Source organism: Somniosus microcephalus, chromosome 7 (genome assembly GCF_052327205.1).
Source record: "Somniosus microcephalus isolate GS21.2 chromosome 7, FLI_Smic_1.0, whole genome shotgun sequence".
Classification (NCBI taxonomy): Eukaryota; Metazoa; Chordata; class Chondrichthyes; order Squaliformes; family Somniosidae; genus Somniosus; species Somniosus microcephalus.
Genome location: NC_140993.1, coordinates 27,988,162 through 28,003,731, shown reverse-complemented (window position 1 = coordinate 28,003,731; position 15,570 = coordinate 27,988,162). Strand labels below are relative to the sequence as shown.

Below are 15,570 nucleotides of genomic sequence, written 5' to 3'. Positions count from 1 at the left end.
CAGTGATTGATCCTAAACATAACTGGGACACACAGACTCAACAGTAACGGCTTCAGCAATGTTGCTAAGTCTGGAATAAACTTCCCATAGTAGTTAAGTAGCCCCAGAAATGAATGTAACTGGCTTACATACTGGGGTGCTGGGGCCTCCACGATCGCCTTGACCTTTGACGGCGCCTTATGCAAGCCAGTAGCGTCAATCACATGCCCCAGGTACTCAACTGAAGACTGAAAGAATTCACATTTGTCTTTACAAACTCTGAGTCCGTACTCTTTCAGTCGTTGTAGTGTCGCATCCAAGTTCAGAAGATGATCCTCCTCATTTGTCCCAGTGACAAGGATGTCGTCCAGGTAGCACTGGACTCCTGGCAGTCCACTCAAAATCTGATCCATTGCCCTTTGGAATAGAGCAGGGGCCGACGTAATTCCAAACGGAAGGCGGCAGTACCTGTATAGCCCCTTGTGTGTCACAATTGTCAGCAGCTCCTTTGATTTGTCATCGACATGCATTTGTAGATAAGCCTGGCATAAGTCTATTTTGCTGAACTTTTGCCCTCCGGCCAGGCCCGTAAAAAGATCATCAATGAGGGGAAGAGGGTACTGTTCCGCAGACAGCACCGGGTTAATAGTCACTTTAAAATCCCCGCAGATTCGAACAGATCCATCCTTTTTCAGGACAGGAACAATGGGTGTGGCCCATTTGCTCACGCTCACAGGCTCCAGGACTCCATTCTCGACTAAGGCCTCCAAGTTAGCCTCAACTTTTGGCCTAATTGCATAGGGTACAGGTCGGGCTTTGTGAAACTTCGGCTTGCTGTCAGGTTTAATGTCCAGTCTCACGCTGATCTTTTTCATGCTCCCAAGTTCCCCATTGAAGAGTTCTGCATGTTTGTTTAACACTGCAGTCAGACCTGACTCCCCTTTTGACATCATGCGGACTGCAGGCCAGTCCAGCGTGATTTTCTCTAGCCACGCACGTCCCAGTAGCGATGGGTAATTTCCCTTTACCACATATAGTGGCAGTTTTGCAGTCTGTCCGTTCAATTTAACTGTCACCTCAATGACGCCTCTCATGGCCACAGGTTCGCCGGTATACGTCTTTAGCACAATGTTTGTTGGCTGAAGGGTAAGATGCTTTAGCATTTTGTTGTAGACAGTGTCTGAAACAAGGGACACAGCCGCGCCTGTGTCCACCTCCATCCGCACTGATTGTCCCTCCACCAGTGGTGACACCCAGTAGCCATTTAAATCACCTGCAACCATCAGTATGTGCACCTCTTCCTCCTCAGAGGTGTCGCTCCCCTCTGTTTTGCTTGTTCCATCATACTGCACTGAATGAACACTCTTTTTCCTCTCTTGTCCAAATACAGACATTTTGCTTCCATGCTTCCCAGCTCTGTCTGTTCTTTTTTTACCTCTACAGGCGCGTTCAATGTGATCCTTTTTGCCACAATTTCGGCATTCCAGCTCCGTACACCAGCAGTCATTAGCGTGATGGCCCGTTTTCCCACAACGGTAACATGTGCCGTTCCGCGCACCTTTAGGCTCAGACGACACCTTGTGAACTCTCCCTGTTGAACTCAACTGGTGAGCCTCCTTTTCCGCCATCTCCATGGAGACACTAACTTCAATGGCCTTTTCAAGAGTAAGGTTGTCCTTAGTAAGAAGGCGTGTGGCTGCATTTTGCAGACCACACACAAGTCTGTTTCTAATGGTGTCATTCAGCACCTCCTTGAACTGGCAGTGTTCCGACAACCTTTTTAAAGCAGCAATAAACATCGTCACTGATTCCCCCTCCTCTTGATTCCGTTTATGAAATCTAAATCTCTCAGCAATAACCAGAGGTTTTGGTGAAAAATGTGCTCCAAGAATTTCCACTAGTTGCTTATATGTTTTAGTTCCTGGCTTATCTGGTTGCACGAGGCTGCGAAGTAAATTGAATGTCTTCGGCCCGATCACACTCAAAAAGGTAGGCACGACCTTTTCATTTGCCACCGCATTCGGCAATACAAAATAGTCAAAGCGTTCTGTATAAGCGTTCCATTGCTCCACATTTTCATCAAAATCACCGATGTTTCCTAATATAGTAGCCATCTCACGTTTCAAATTAAATTTTCTGTTTACTCACTGCACCCATAACGTACGCAGATTCATCCGCTCCTCGTTGCCACTTGTTGTGTTGGTACCTTTCTACCTAGACACAATTTAGGACTCAGAACTCAGAGATTCAAACATGAAGTGCTTTATTGGAAGGAAAGGAAGTTCTGGCAAGTTCCGAACAAAGAGAGCTAAACTTAACAGAGAACACCCAACCACTTATCTCCTGTGACAGCGCCACCACAGGTGGGAGGAGAACACACAATAGAACACACAATACATAACACTCCCGTCTTTCCTCATCTCACTCTATCAACATAACCCTCTATTCCCTTCTCCCTCATAGGCTTATCTAGCCTCCCCTTAAATGCATCTATACTATTCGCTTCAACCACTCCCTGTGGTAGCGAGTTCCACATTCTCACCACTCTCTGGGGAAAGAAGTTTCTTCTGAATTACCTATTTGATTTCTTGGGGACGATCTTATATTGATGGGCTCTAGTGAGAACATGCTCTCTATATCCACTCTATCAAAACCTTTCACATATTTACAGAGATAAAGGCAGAGGGAAAAGGCAACTAATAGCTATTTACAAAGACTCACCAGCCAACCCCACCCACACAGCCAGCTTTCAGCTCTGTTCAGCTGACGGTGTTGCAATCTAATTTCCAGTTTCATTGCAAAAGAACAAAAGGCGGCATTAAAAATACTTTTTTACGCAGCAAGCAGTTAAGATCTGGAAAGCTCTGCCTGAAAGGGTGGTGGAGGCAGACTCAATCTTACCTTTCAAAAGAGAGTTAGATAAGTATCTGAAGGAAAGCAATTTGCAGGGCTACGGGGAAAGGGCGGGGGAGTGGGACTAGCTGAGAGCCGGCACGGGCTTGACGAGCCGAATGGCCTTCTTTCGTGCGGTAAGGTCAGAAGGTTGTGGGTTCGCGTCCCACTCCAGGGGCTTGAGCACATAAATCTAGGCTGACATGGTGCAGTGCTGAGGGAGTGCTGCACTGTCGGAGGTGCTGTCTTTCGGATGAGATGAGGTCCCGTCTGTCCTCTCTCAGGTGGACGTAAAAGATCCCGTGGGCACTATTTCGAAGAAGAGCAGGGGAGGTATCCCCGATGTCCTGGTCAATATTGATCCCTCAATCAACATAACAAAAAGATTATCTGGTCATTATCACATTGCTGTTTGTGGGATCTTGCTGTACGCAAATTGGCTGCCGCGTTTCCCACATTACAACAGTGACTACACCTCATAGGTACTTCATTGGTTGTAAAGCGCTTTGAGACGTCCGGTGGTCGTGAAAGGCGCTATAGAAATGTAAGTCTATCTAACCATTCTATGATTGCCTTCAGTAATGAACCGAATCAGGAAATGCGGTGAGAGGTTGGCAGATGCCATGGGGGGGGGGGATTGGGAACATTTGGGAAGGAGGGGCAAACACAGCAGATGTTGTGGAGGACTGAAGCTGAAATGTTCTGCTTGAACAATGAGGGTGCAGGGCTGATTGCTGGGATACACACTAGAGAGCAGCAGAGAGACTGTGTGTGTGAGAGAGAGAGAGAGAGAGAGAGAGGGGCAGCCACCCAACCACCTTCAGCAAATTAGAGCAAAGAAGCGGATCCGCCGCCAGGGAGAAGGGCGATGGCAGGGTCGGAGGCGAGGAGCTGCCAGCAGCCGCTGGAACAGTGCTTGCAAGCGGCGGTGCAGGTAGCGCTGGAGGCCGGACAGGTGAGTTCCCAGAGCAGAGGGGAGAAAGTATCCAAATGGCAACAGAAAGGCAGCCGAGCCTGTGCGGGGCGGAGCCGGAGCCGAGTACCAGGCCGATCAGCAGGGCAGGACATGTCGCCTTGGCTTATTTTCATTTATTTTTTTTACTGAGCACTTTGTGTCCTGTTGCACTTTGGGTCCTTCTGCAATTTTTTTTAGAAGGGTGGGGTGGGGGTTCTGTCTAATTACTTTAAAGGTCCAAAAATGAAATGAAACCCCAGTTTTGGCTGCTGGCCAATTTTCTAATCGGTTGGTTGCTTAAATTAAAAAAAAACCTCGATTTTAAACACTAAAAACATGGCTTGTTGTAAGCAACTGCAGGTCAAGAAGGGGGTGAGGAGTTTGTTGCAGGAATTGCACTGTATCCCATTGGACATTTCCAATTCAGTCATGGGGGGGTGTCTGTGTACATGGATGCTTCTGCAAATCTTAAATGTTGTAAGATCTGCAACTGGCCTCCTGTCTGCATTTCTGCAAATTCAAACACTTAAAACAGGAAGGAGGTAGAGCTACCTGCTTAAAAAAAAAACTGGGTGCGACAAGCTTGTTTCCTCGTTCAGATGACCTCATGAATCAACGTCAAAGCTCGAGCGTTTCATGAATGTCACCGAGACCTTGAGATTAAACTCCAGCCTTGTATAGGTTGTGTAATAGATGTTATGCCCCGATAAAATTAAAGTGACGGTTGCGATAAATGTTCCTAATTGAAGTCAGAAAGAAGCACTGTGTAGTTCTGGTCTCCGTATTATAAAATAGATAGAGAGGCACTGGAGAAAGAGCAATAAAAAGATTTACAAGGATGATATCAGAACTGAGAGGTTATAACTATCGGGAAAGATTGAACCAGACTGGGGCTCTTTTCTCTAGAAGAGAGAAGACTGAGGGGTGACCTGATAGAGGCCTTTAAGATTATTTCATGGAGTATAGGGAGTTGGGAGATAAATTAAAAAACAGGACCTCAAAGGTAGTAATCTCAGGATTGCTACCAGTGCCACGTGCTAGTCAGAGTAGAAATAGAAGGATACTTCAGATGAATACGTGGCTAGAGGAATGGTGCCGGGGGAGGGATTCAAGTTCCTGGGACATTGGAACTGGTTCTGGGGGAGGTGGGACCAGTTCAAACCGGACGGTTTGCACCTGGGCAGGGCTGGAACCAATGTCCTAGGGGGAGTGTTTGCTCGTGCTGTGGGGGAGGGTTTAAACTAAAATGGCAGGGGGTTGGGAACCTGAGCAGGGAGACAGAGGAAAGGGAAACAAGGATAAAAGCAAAAGATAGGAAGGAGAAAAACAGAAGTGGCAGTCAGAGAAATCAACGGTTTAAATCAAACATGGCCACAGTAAATAATAATTCTAATAGGTCTAAGAGCGTTAAAAAAACAAGCCTGAAGGCTTTGTGTCTTAATGCGAGGAGCATTTGTAATAAGGTGGATGAATTGGCTGCGCAAATAGAAGTAAACAAATACGATTTGGTTGGGATTACGGAAACGTGGCTCAAGGAAGGCCAGGACTGGGAACTCAACATCCAGGGGTATTCGATATTCAGGAAAGATAGGCAAAAAGGAAAGGGAGGTGGGGTAGCATTACTGGTTAAAGAAGGGATTAACACAATTGTAATGAAGGATATTAGCTCTGATGAGGTGGAATCTGTATGGGTAGAATTGAGAAATACTAAGGGGAAAAAAACGTTAGTGGGAGTGGTTTATAGACCTCCAAGCAGTAAGGCGGAGGTTGGGGATGGCATTAAAAGAGAAATTAAAGAAGCGTGCAATAAGGGCACAGCAGTCATCATGGGTGACTTTAATCTACTTATAGATTGGGCCAACCAAATGAGTAACAATACCGTGGAGGAGGAATTCCTGGAGTGTTTACGGGATGGTTTCCTGGACCAATATGTCGAGGAACCAACCAGAGATCAGGCCATCTTAGACTGGGTATTATGTAACGAGAAAGGATTAATTAGCAATCTTGTTGTAAGAGGCCCCTTGGGTCGGAGCGATCATAATATGATCGAATTCTTCATTAAGATTGAGAATGAAGTAGTTGACTCGGAGACTAGGGTCCTCAATTTAAATAAAGGAAACTATGATGGTCTGAGGAGCGAGTTGGGTAGGATTGATTGGGGAATGGCACTCAAAGGGTTGACGGTGGATAGGCAATGGCAAACATTCAAAGACCGAATGGATGAACTACAGAATTTGTTCATCCCAGTTTGGCATAAAAATAAAACAAAAAAGGTGACCCAACCGTGGCTAACAAGGGAAATTAGGGATAGCATAAGGTCCAAGGAGAGGGCATATAAATTGGCCAGAAAAAGCAATAATCCTGAGGATTGGGAGCAGTTTAGGATTCAACAAAGGAGGACAAAGGGATTAATTAAGAAAGGGAAAATAGAATATGAGAGTAAGCTTGCAGAGAACATAAAAACTGACTAAAAGCTTTTATAGATATGTGAAGAGAAAAAGATTGGTGAAGTCAAGCGTAGGTCCCTTGCAGTCAGAATCGGGGGAATTTATAATGGGGAACAAAGAAATGGCAGACCAACTAAATACATATTTTGGTTCGGTCTTCACAAAGGAGGACACAAATAACCTCCCAGAGATGCCGGGGAACATAGGGTCTGATGAAAGGGTGGAACTGAAAGAAATCAGTATTTGTAGGGAAATGGTGTTAGGAAAATTGATGGGACTGAAGGCCGATAAATCCCCAGGGCCTGATAATCTACATCCCAGGGTACTTAAGGAAGTGGCCCTAGAAATAGTAGATGCATTGCTGGTCATCTTCCAGAACTCGATAGACTCTGGAACGGTACCCATGGATTGGCAGGTAGCTAATGTTACCCCACTATTCAAAAAAGGTGGTAGAGAAAATGCGGGGAATTATAGACCGGTAAGCTTGACATCGGTAGTGGGGAAAATGCTAGAGTCCATTATAAAAGATGTAATAGCAGAGCACTTGGAAAGCAGTGACTGGATCGGACAAAGTCAACATGGATTTACAAAAGGTAAATCATGCTTGACTAATCTACTGCAATTTTTTGAGGATGTAACTGGTAAAATAGATAAGGGAGTACCAGTGGATGTGGTGTATTTGGACTTTCAGAAGGCTTTCGATAAGGTCCCGCATAAGAGATTATCGTGCAAAATTAAGCCACATGGGATTGGGGGCAAGGTATTGACTTGGATAGAGAACTGGTTGGCAGACAGAAAGCAAAGAGTTGGAATAAACGGGTCGTTTTCCGAGTGGCAGGCAGTGACTAGTGGGGTACCGCAAGGATCGGTCCTAGGACCCCAGCTGTTCACAATATATATTAATGATCTGGACGAGGGAATTGGATGTAATATCTCCAAATTTGCAGACGACACAAAGCTGGGGGGGAGGGTATGCTGTGAGGAGGATGTCGTGAAACTCCAGTACGATTTGGACAGGTTGGGTGATTGGGCAGAAACATGGCAAATGCACTATAATGTGGATAAATGTGAGGTTATCCACTTTGGTGGCAAAAATAGGAAAGCAGATTATTATTTGAATGGTAATAGATTGGGAGAAGGGGAAGTGCAACGAGACCTGGGTGTTCTTGTACACCAGTCGCTGAAGGTAAGCATGCAGGTGCAGCAGGCGGTTAAGAAGGCAAATGGTATGTTGGCCTTCGTAGCAAGAGGGTTCGAGTACAAGAACAAGGATGTCTTGCTGCAGTTGTACAGGGCCTTGGTGAGACCTCACCTTGAGTATTGTGTGCAGTTTTGGTCACCTTGCCTGAGGAAGGACGTTCTTGCCATGGAAGGAGTGCAGCGAAGATTCACCAGGCTGATACCTGGGATGGCAGGAATGACGTATGAAGAGAGATTGTGTCGATTGGGCTTATACTCACTGGAGTTTAGAAGATTGAGAGGGGATCTCATCGAAACCTATAAAATTCTGTCAGGCCTGGACAGACTAGATGTAGGAAGGATGTTTCTGATGGCCGGGGAGCCCAGAACCAGGGGTCATAGTCTAAGGATAAGGGGTAAGCCATTTAGGACTGAAATGAGGAGGAATTTCTTCACCCAGAGAGTGGTGAACCTGTGGAATTCTCTGCCACAGAGGGCGGTGGAGGCCAGTTCATTAAGTATATTCAAGAAAGAGTTGGATATATTTCTTAAGGCTAAAGGGATCAAGGGATATGGGGAGAATGCAGGGACTGGGTACTGAATTTGGATGATCAGCCATGATCTCATTGAATGGCAGAGCAGGCTCGAAGGGCCAAATGGCCTACTCCTGCTCCTATCTTCTATGTATCTATATACGGCACAGAAACAGGCCATTCGGCCGAACCAGTCCATGCCAGCGTTTATGCTCCACTCGAGCCTCCTCCCGTCTTTCCTCATCTAAATCTATCAGCATAACCCTCTATTCCCTTCTCCCTCATATGCTTGTCCAGCCTCCCCTTAAATGCATCTATACTATTCGCTTCAACCACCCCCTGTGGTAGCGAGTTCCACATTCTCACCACTCTCTGGGTAAAGAAGTTTCTTCTGAATTCCCTATTGGATTGCTTGGTGACTATCTTATATTGATGGCCTCTAGTTATGCTCTTCCCCACAAGTGGAAACACTCTCACTGTATCCACTCTATCAAAACCTTTCATAATTTTAAAGACCTCTATTAGGTCACCCCTCAGCCTTTTTTCAAGAGAAAAGAGACCCAGCTTGTTCATCCTTTCCTGATATGTATACCCTCGCATTTCTGGTATCATCCTTGTAAATCTTCTCTGCACCCTCTCCAGTGCCTCTATATCCTTTTTATAATATGGCAACCAGAACTGTACACAGTACTCTAAGTGTGGTCTAACCAAGATTCGATACAGGTTTAGTATAACTTCCCTACTTTTCAATTCTATCCCTCTAGAAATAAACCCTAGTGCTTGGTTTGCTTTTTTATGGTCTTGCTAACCTGTGTCGCAACTTTTAGTGATTTGTGTATTTGTACTCCGAGATCCCTTTGTTCCTCTACCCCACCTAGACTCCCTATTCTTCCTACCAAAATGTAATACCTCACATTCATCAGTGTTGAACTTCATTTGCCAATTTTATGCCCATTCTGCAAGTTTATTAATGTCCTCCTGTAACTTGTTGCAGTCCTCCTCAGTATTGACTATCCCTGCCAATTTGGTGTCATCTGCAAATTTAGAGATTGTGTTTTTGATTCCAAAGTCTAAATCGTTAATGTAAATTGTTAACAGCAGTGGTCCCAGCACTGATCCTTGTGGAACATCACTACCCACCTTCTGCCACTGTGAATAGCTACCCTTTACTCCTACTCTCTGCATTCTGTCCTGAAGCCAGCTAGCAATCCAGTCTGTTACTTGTCCCCTGACTCCGCATTCTCTGACCTTGTTCATCAGTCTATTATGGGGCACCTTATCGAAGGCCTTTTGAAAATCTAGTTAAATTACATCTACTACATTACCATTGTCCACTCTCTGTTACCTCTTTGAAAAATTCAATGAGGTTGGTCAAGCAAGACTTTCCCTTTTGAAATCCATGCTGACTATTCATTACTATGTTTTTGGTTCCTAGATGTTCTTCTATTTTCTCCTTTAGTAGGGATTCCATCATTTTTCCTACCACCGATGTTAAGCTGACTGGTCTATAATTCCCTGGACATGTTCTATCCCCCTTCTTAAATATCGGTATTACGTTAGCTAAATGCCAATCCTCTGGCACTACACCTTTTTCTAACGAATTATTAAATATGTGTGGTAATGCCTCTGCTGTCTCTTCCCTAGATTTTTTTAAATGCCTGGATGCAATCCATCCGGACCAGGGGTTTTATCCTCTTTGAGTTTGATTAGTTTATTTAGTATATCTTTTTTATTTTAAATGCACTTATCTCATTACTCATCTCATCATCCCATGTCATGTCCACCTGTTCTATCTCCCTGGTAAATACTGAAGCAAAATAATTATTTAATATTTCTGCCATCTATCGTTACCTGTGGTATTATCCTGACTATCCTTTAATGGCCCTATTCCCATACCAACCTTCCTTTTTTTATTGATGTGCCAATAAAATATTTTACTATTTTGTTTTATGTTCCTTGATAATTTAATTTCATAGTTGCTCTTTGCCTCCCTAATTGTTTTTTTGACTTCTCTCCTAATCTTTTCATATTCTCTCTTATCATGCACTCCCCTGCTGGCTATGTACTTAATGTATGCTTCTTTCCTTACTGTCAATTGTTCCCTTATGGCTTTATTCATCCATGGAGTCTCATTATGAAAGGGTTTGATTGGGTAGACGTAGAGAAAATATTTCCACTTATGGAAACTAGGGGCCATAAATATAAGATAGTCATCAATAAATCCAGTAGGGAATGCAGGAGGAACTTGTTTTACCCAGAGAGTGGTTAGAATGTGACACTCGCTACCACAGGGAGCGTTTGAGGCAAATAGTATAGATGTATTTAAGAGGAAGCTAGATAAGCATATGAGGGAGAAGGGAATAGTGGGATATGCTGAAATAACAACAGAAAATGCTGGAAATACTCAGCAGGCCAGGCAGCATCCGTGGAGAGAGAAACAGGGTCAACGTTTCCGGTCTGGGACCCTTCATCAGAACTGGAAAAAGCTGGAGATGTAACAGATACGGCGGGGGGGGCGGTTTAGATGGGGAGGAAGGAATTGAAAGAACATCCTGTACTTTTGTAAGAGGCAGGAAAGATAAAATGTTGCAAATGGGAATGGCAAAAATCATACTGCATGAAAAATGAGGGCAGGGATAATTATCTGAAATTGTTGAACTCGATGTTGAGTCCGGCAGACGGTAAAGTGCTGTTGTATCCTGAAAAGTGAACCTGGTGTTGTGACAGGTTGACACTTAACCCTTTCCCCCTCAGAGCGGACTAAATGATATACAAAGTCGACGCTTAGCTTTGGTACAGATGACAGACTTCGAGTGAAGGATGGTTCAAAACGGTCTTTATTCACAGGCCTGGGGAGAACCTTCTGAGACCCCTCTCAGATCCGACTCCACCGATTCCCTAGCAACAATCACAGTTATACAAAAATCAAACCCCTGCCCTAGGAGCGGGGGTAAAGCTTATCAGCATATACAGAGTTATAGCTAAATGGCAATTATAAACCGTGACATTTCATCTTGCCGCCCACAAATCCCACATTTCAGTTATCAGTTGGTCCCGTCACCTCCTGTGACTGTGGGCCTCATCTTAATTGCTTTACAACCATCCATTTGCCTGTAGCCAGGTGGTTTTGCTTGTTGCATGTTTTCTTAAGATAACAGTCCTCGTTAAGGCGTGCAAAGCACAGACTTTTGGCCTCGTCTCGGGTTACCTCTGCAAAGTAAGCACATTCTGATTAGTCCCACCATACTTTGAAGAATGGAACCCTGTTGTGATTTACAACAAACGAATTCTTAGGTGCGTTATCTCGCATATGTGTTGCCTCGCTTGGCCGAACAGACATCCTCCCCAATCTTCCCATGAGTTGTTCTGCAGTTTAATCTCTCAGCATTTTAAGTCACTTAATCATGTTTTAAAACTTAGCTGGGTAAATGCAATATACAGACCTCTATCGTTTAACTCAGGGTAGGGATTAACCCATTATCTCCACCTTGTACATTGGTGCTACATTATGCATATTCTAACATAAAAACTAAATTATACATATTCTAACATAAAAACTAAGGTATAATAGTAATTTGGCTACTTCAAGTGCATAATCAAAAGATGAGGTGCTGTTCCTTGAGCTTACGTTGAGCTTCATTGGAACAATGTAATAGGCCGAGGACAGAGAGATCAGAGCGGGAGTGAAGTGGTGAATTAAAGTGACAGGCGACCGGAAGCTCGGGGTCCCCCTTACGGACTGAATGGAGGTGTTCCGCAAAGCGGTCGTCCAATCTGCGTTTGGTCTCCCCAATGTAGAGGAGACCACATCGTGAGCAGCGAATACAGTATACTAAATTGCAAGAAGTACAAGTAAATCGCTGTTTCACCTGGAAGGGGTGTTTGGGGCCCTGGACAGTGGGAAGGGAGGAGGTAAAAGGGCATGTGTTGCATCTCCTGCGCTTGCACGGGAAGGTGCCAGGCGAAGGAGAAGGCTGTTAGGGGTGATTGAGGAGTGGACCAGGGTGTCACTTTGGAATGCTGAAATGGAGGTGAGCGGAAGATGTGTTTGGTGGGATCATGTTGGAGGTGGCGGAAATGGCGGAGGATGATACGTTGAATGTGGAGGCTGGTGGGGTGAAAGGTGAGGACAAGGGGAACCCTATCGTGGTTCTGGGAGGGAGGGGAAGGGGTGAGAGCAGAAGTGTGGGAAATGGAACGGACACGGTCAAGGGCTTTGTCAACCACAGTAGAGGGGAATCCTCGGTTGAGGAAAAAGGAAGACACGTCGGAAGCACTGGTATGGAAGGTGGCATCGTCGGAACAGACGCGGCGAAGACGGAGAAACTGGGAGAATGGAATAGAGTCCTTACAAGAAGCGGGGTGGGATATGCTGATAGGGTTAGATGAAGAGGGATGGCAGGAGGCTCGTGTAGATCAAGGGATATGGGGAGAAAGCAGGGACAGGGTACTGAATTTGGATGATCAGCCATGATCTCATTGAATGGGGGAACAGGCTCGAAGGGCCGAATGGCCTACTCCTGCTCCTATCTTCTATGTTTCTATAAACACCAGCATGGACCAGTTGGGTGAGTGGCCTGTTTCTGTGTTGTAAATTCTATGTAAGATTGTTTAATTGGAAGGCTGAAATTGTGTGGAAAATAATATATACTTCTAAATGAATTCCACTATCGTCCAATCTAGAGATTCATGTGGCGCTGATTTTTTTTTTCACATGATAATTTGCAATGGCAACAGGCACATAGGCCGCGATCTTACCTGAGGAGGTGCGTTGGGGGCGGGACTGCTGGTTTCCGGGTTCTAGTCCCACCCCCAGCAACGTCTGACGACCTGACACTATTTTCCCCTGATTGGTCTTGTTAAGCCCACCCTGCGGGCTTGCCGGCCAATTAAGGGAAAGCCGGTATCAGATGACGTCAGTGCATGGCGCTTCATCTGCCGGTTTTGTTGAAGCAACAGGCACCATAATTTTTTGACAGATGAATTGTCAGTGTTTGACAGCATTGAGGTGCTGTCAAACACTGACAATCACTGTCCAAAGGTGAGCCCTTGCACCCAGGCTCACCAATGACTCTCTCCTTAGGAGAGAACAGATGGCAGCTGCATGTGAGATTGCAGAAGCCCTCTATAAATTCTCTCGATCAGATGAGGCTTCAAAGAAACATCAAATCTTGTCACCTGCAGATACAGATAAACAGAATAAAAATATTTCTCACTACATTCCCTCACCTGTCATACTTACCTGTGCACCATTGCACCCATCACACTACCTCTGCAGCTGCCATTTGCACACTTAACACTGCAGCAGACCCACAGCTCGCCTCACTGACCCTAGCGGGGTTTCCCGATGTCAGGAAGCTCGCATCAGCAGGCGGAAAATGGGGAAAATCTTCTTAACTGCCTGTTAACTACCTGTTAACAGGCAGTTAATTGGCTCTAATCCCCTTCCCACCACTAGGAGATGGGTCCCTGCACGAGTCGGGAACCCGCCTCCCGGGAAAATGGTTTGGAGGCGGGTTGGGACCCGCTCCCAATTTTTCCCATTTTACCAGCAGTCCCACCTCCAAACCTGCCTCCTCAAGGATGGTAAAATCCAGCCCATGGCATTCCTACTAACGGTACATTGTCAGTATAAAGACAGTGGACTTTGCATCTTCATTAGTGTCCAGGATCCAACCTTTACTGGGTCCCAAGAGGTGCCATTGGACAATACAAACCACAAGCCTCCCTATCCGATTGGCCTTCTAATGGGCTGCTGGGAACTGGCAGCATGCTGCAGGAGAGAAATGACATAGAATGTACAGCACTGAAACAGGCCATTCGGCCCAACTGGTCCGTGACGGTGTTTGTGCTCCACACGAGCCTCCTCCCACCCCTACTTCATCTAACCCTATCAGCATAACCTTCTGTTCCTCTCCCTCGTATGTTAATCTAGCTTCCCCTTAAATGTATCTGTGTTATTCGCCTCAACCACTCCATGCAGCAGCAAGTTCCACATTCCAACTACTCGCTGGTTTCTCCTGAATTCCCTATTGGATTTATTAGTGACTATGTTGTATTTATGGGCCCTAGTTTTTGGATTCCCCCATAATTGGAAACATCTCTACGTCTACCCTATCGAGCCCCTTCATAATTTTAAAGACTTCTATCAGGTCACCCCTCAGCCTTCTCTCTTTTAGAGTAAGGAGCCCCAGCCTGTTCAGTCTTTCCTGATTGTTATAACCTCTCAGTTCTGGTATCGTACGTGTAAATCTGTTTTGCACCTTCTCCAGTGCCTCTCTGTCCATTTTGCAATATGGAAATCAGAAAATGGTAAAAGATAAATTTTGTAAAATGGCCAATCACAGGCCACAAACCTCCACATGAATAACAATGTCTGAAAAGCTGAGGGTCGATCTGTCCATTCTGAATCACTTGGAGTGAGACTTGTTCTTTTTGGTTTAAAAATTGGAACCTTGATCCACCCGACTCTTAAAGGAACTTTTTCCTTAAAGTGCTCTGATTATTTTAGACTGCAGACACTGGAACTCTGAAATAAAAACATTAAAATGCAGTCGGTCATTCAGCACCAGAAAGAGATAGATAGACTGGCATTTTGTACGCAACCAGAAAGGTTAACATTTCAGATAGAAAGGTTCTACACTCAAAACATTAACCTTTCTTCAAAAGCAAAATTCTGCGGATGCTGGAAATCTGAAATAAAAAACAGAAAATGCTGGAAATGCTCAGCAGGTCAGGGCAGCATCCGTGGAGAGAGAAACAGAGTTAACGCTTCAGATCGATGAACTTTCATCAGAACTAGAAAATGTTAAGAGATGTAACGGGTTTCAAGCAAGTACAGGAGCAGGGAAAGGGGGGGGCGGGGAGGAGAGGAAAGCACAAAAGGGAAGGTCTGTGATCAATGTTCTCTTTAAGCTGCGCGGCGGTCTGGGGATCCCGTGCAGCTGGCTCACCGGCTTTTAAATTGATAAACCGCGCATGCACGGAATTTTGAATGGCCTGCACAGCCCGTTAAAGGGGCCGCACGCCCAAGAAAAAATTAGAGGGAACATTGTCTATGATTGATCGGGTCAATTTTTGTCATTTATTCTCTCCTGCCTATCACAGACCTTCCCTTTTGTTCTTTCCTCCCCTCCCCCCTTTCCCTGCCCCTGCACTTGCTTAAAAACCTGTTCCATCTCCAGCTTTTTCCAGTTCTGACGAAGAGTCCTCGACCTGATACGTTGGGCAGGATTTTCATTGGGCCGTGGAGGCGGGATTGGAGGCGTGCGGGGGTTTAAAATCCCGAAATCAGGGGTCCCGACCCCATCCCGCACCCAACCCGCCTCCATGCCAGTTTCAAAGGAGGCGGGTACCCGCCCCGCACTGGGACCCGCCTACCCGAGGCGGGAAGGGATTAGTGCCAATTAACTGCCTGTTAACAGGTAGTTAATAGGCAGTTTTTAGCCTAATCCCTATTTTTAATGCTGAAGTGTGGGATTCCCGACGGCTCCAAACCACGCCAAGTTTGCGAGGCGGGCCGTCGGGTTCAAGGACTTGGAGGGGTCGAGATGTCAGTGTTCAGGTGAGTGATGTGTGCATGAGT

At 45.5% G+C, this 15,570-nt stretch overlaps 2 protein-coding genes across 4 annotated transcripts in view; one reads left to right on the top strand and one right to left on the bottom strand.

The window, feature by feature from the left end:
- The first annotated feature begins 3,584 nt into the window (after positions 1-3,584).
- impa2 (inositol monophosphatase 2) overlaps positions 3,585-15,570 on the top strand; it is a 73,387-nt gene continuing 61,401 nt past the window's right edge. The window contains exon 1 of one of the 3 annotated variants that reach the window (XM_085992342.1): positions 3,585-3,826. In XM_085992342.1, coding sequence (XP_085848468.1) covers positions 3,740-3,826 — 87 coding nt within the window. In that variant the 5' untranslated portion in view covers positions 3,585-3,739. The remainder of the gene's footprint in view (positions 3,827-15,570) is intronic. The other 2 variants (XM_085992344.1, XM_085992343.1) reach the window with 2 other exon arrangements.
- Positions 10,805-15,570, bottom strand: part of LOC147114575 (cathepsin Z-like) — a 92,849-nt gene continuing 88,083 nt past the window's right edge. Inside the window, exon 7 of the mRNA XM_085992346.1 lies at positions 10,805-11,195. The gene's annotated coding sequence lies outside the window, so the exon portion shown is untranslated. The remainder of the gene's footprint in view (positions 11,196-15,570) is intronic.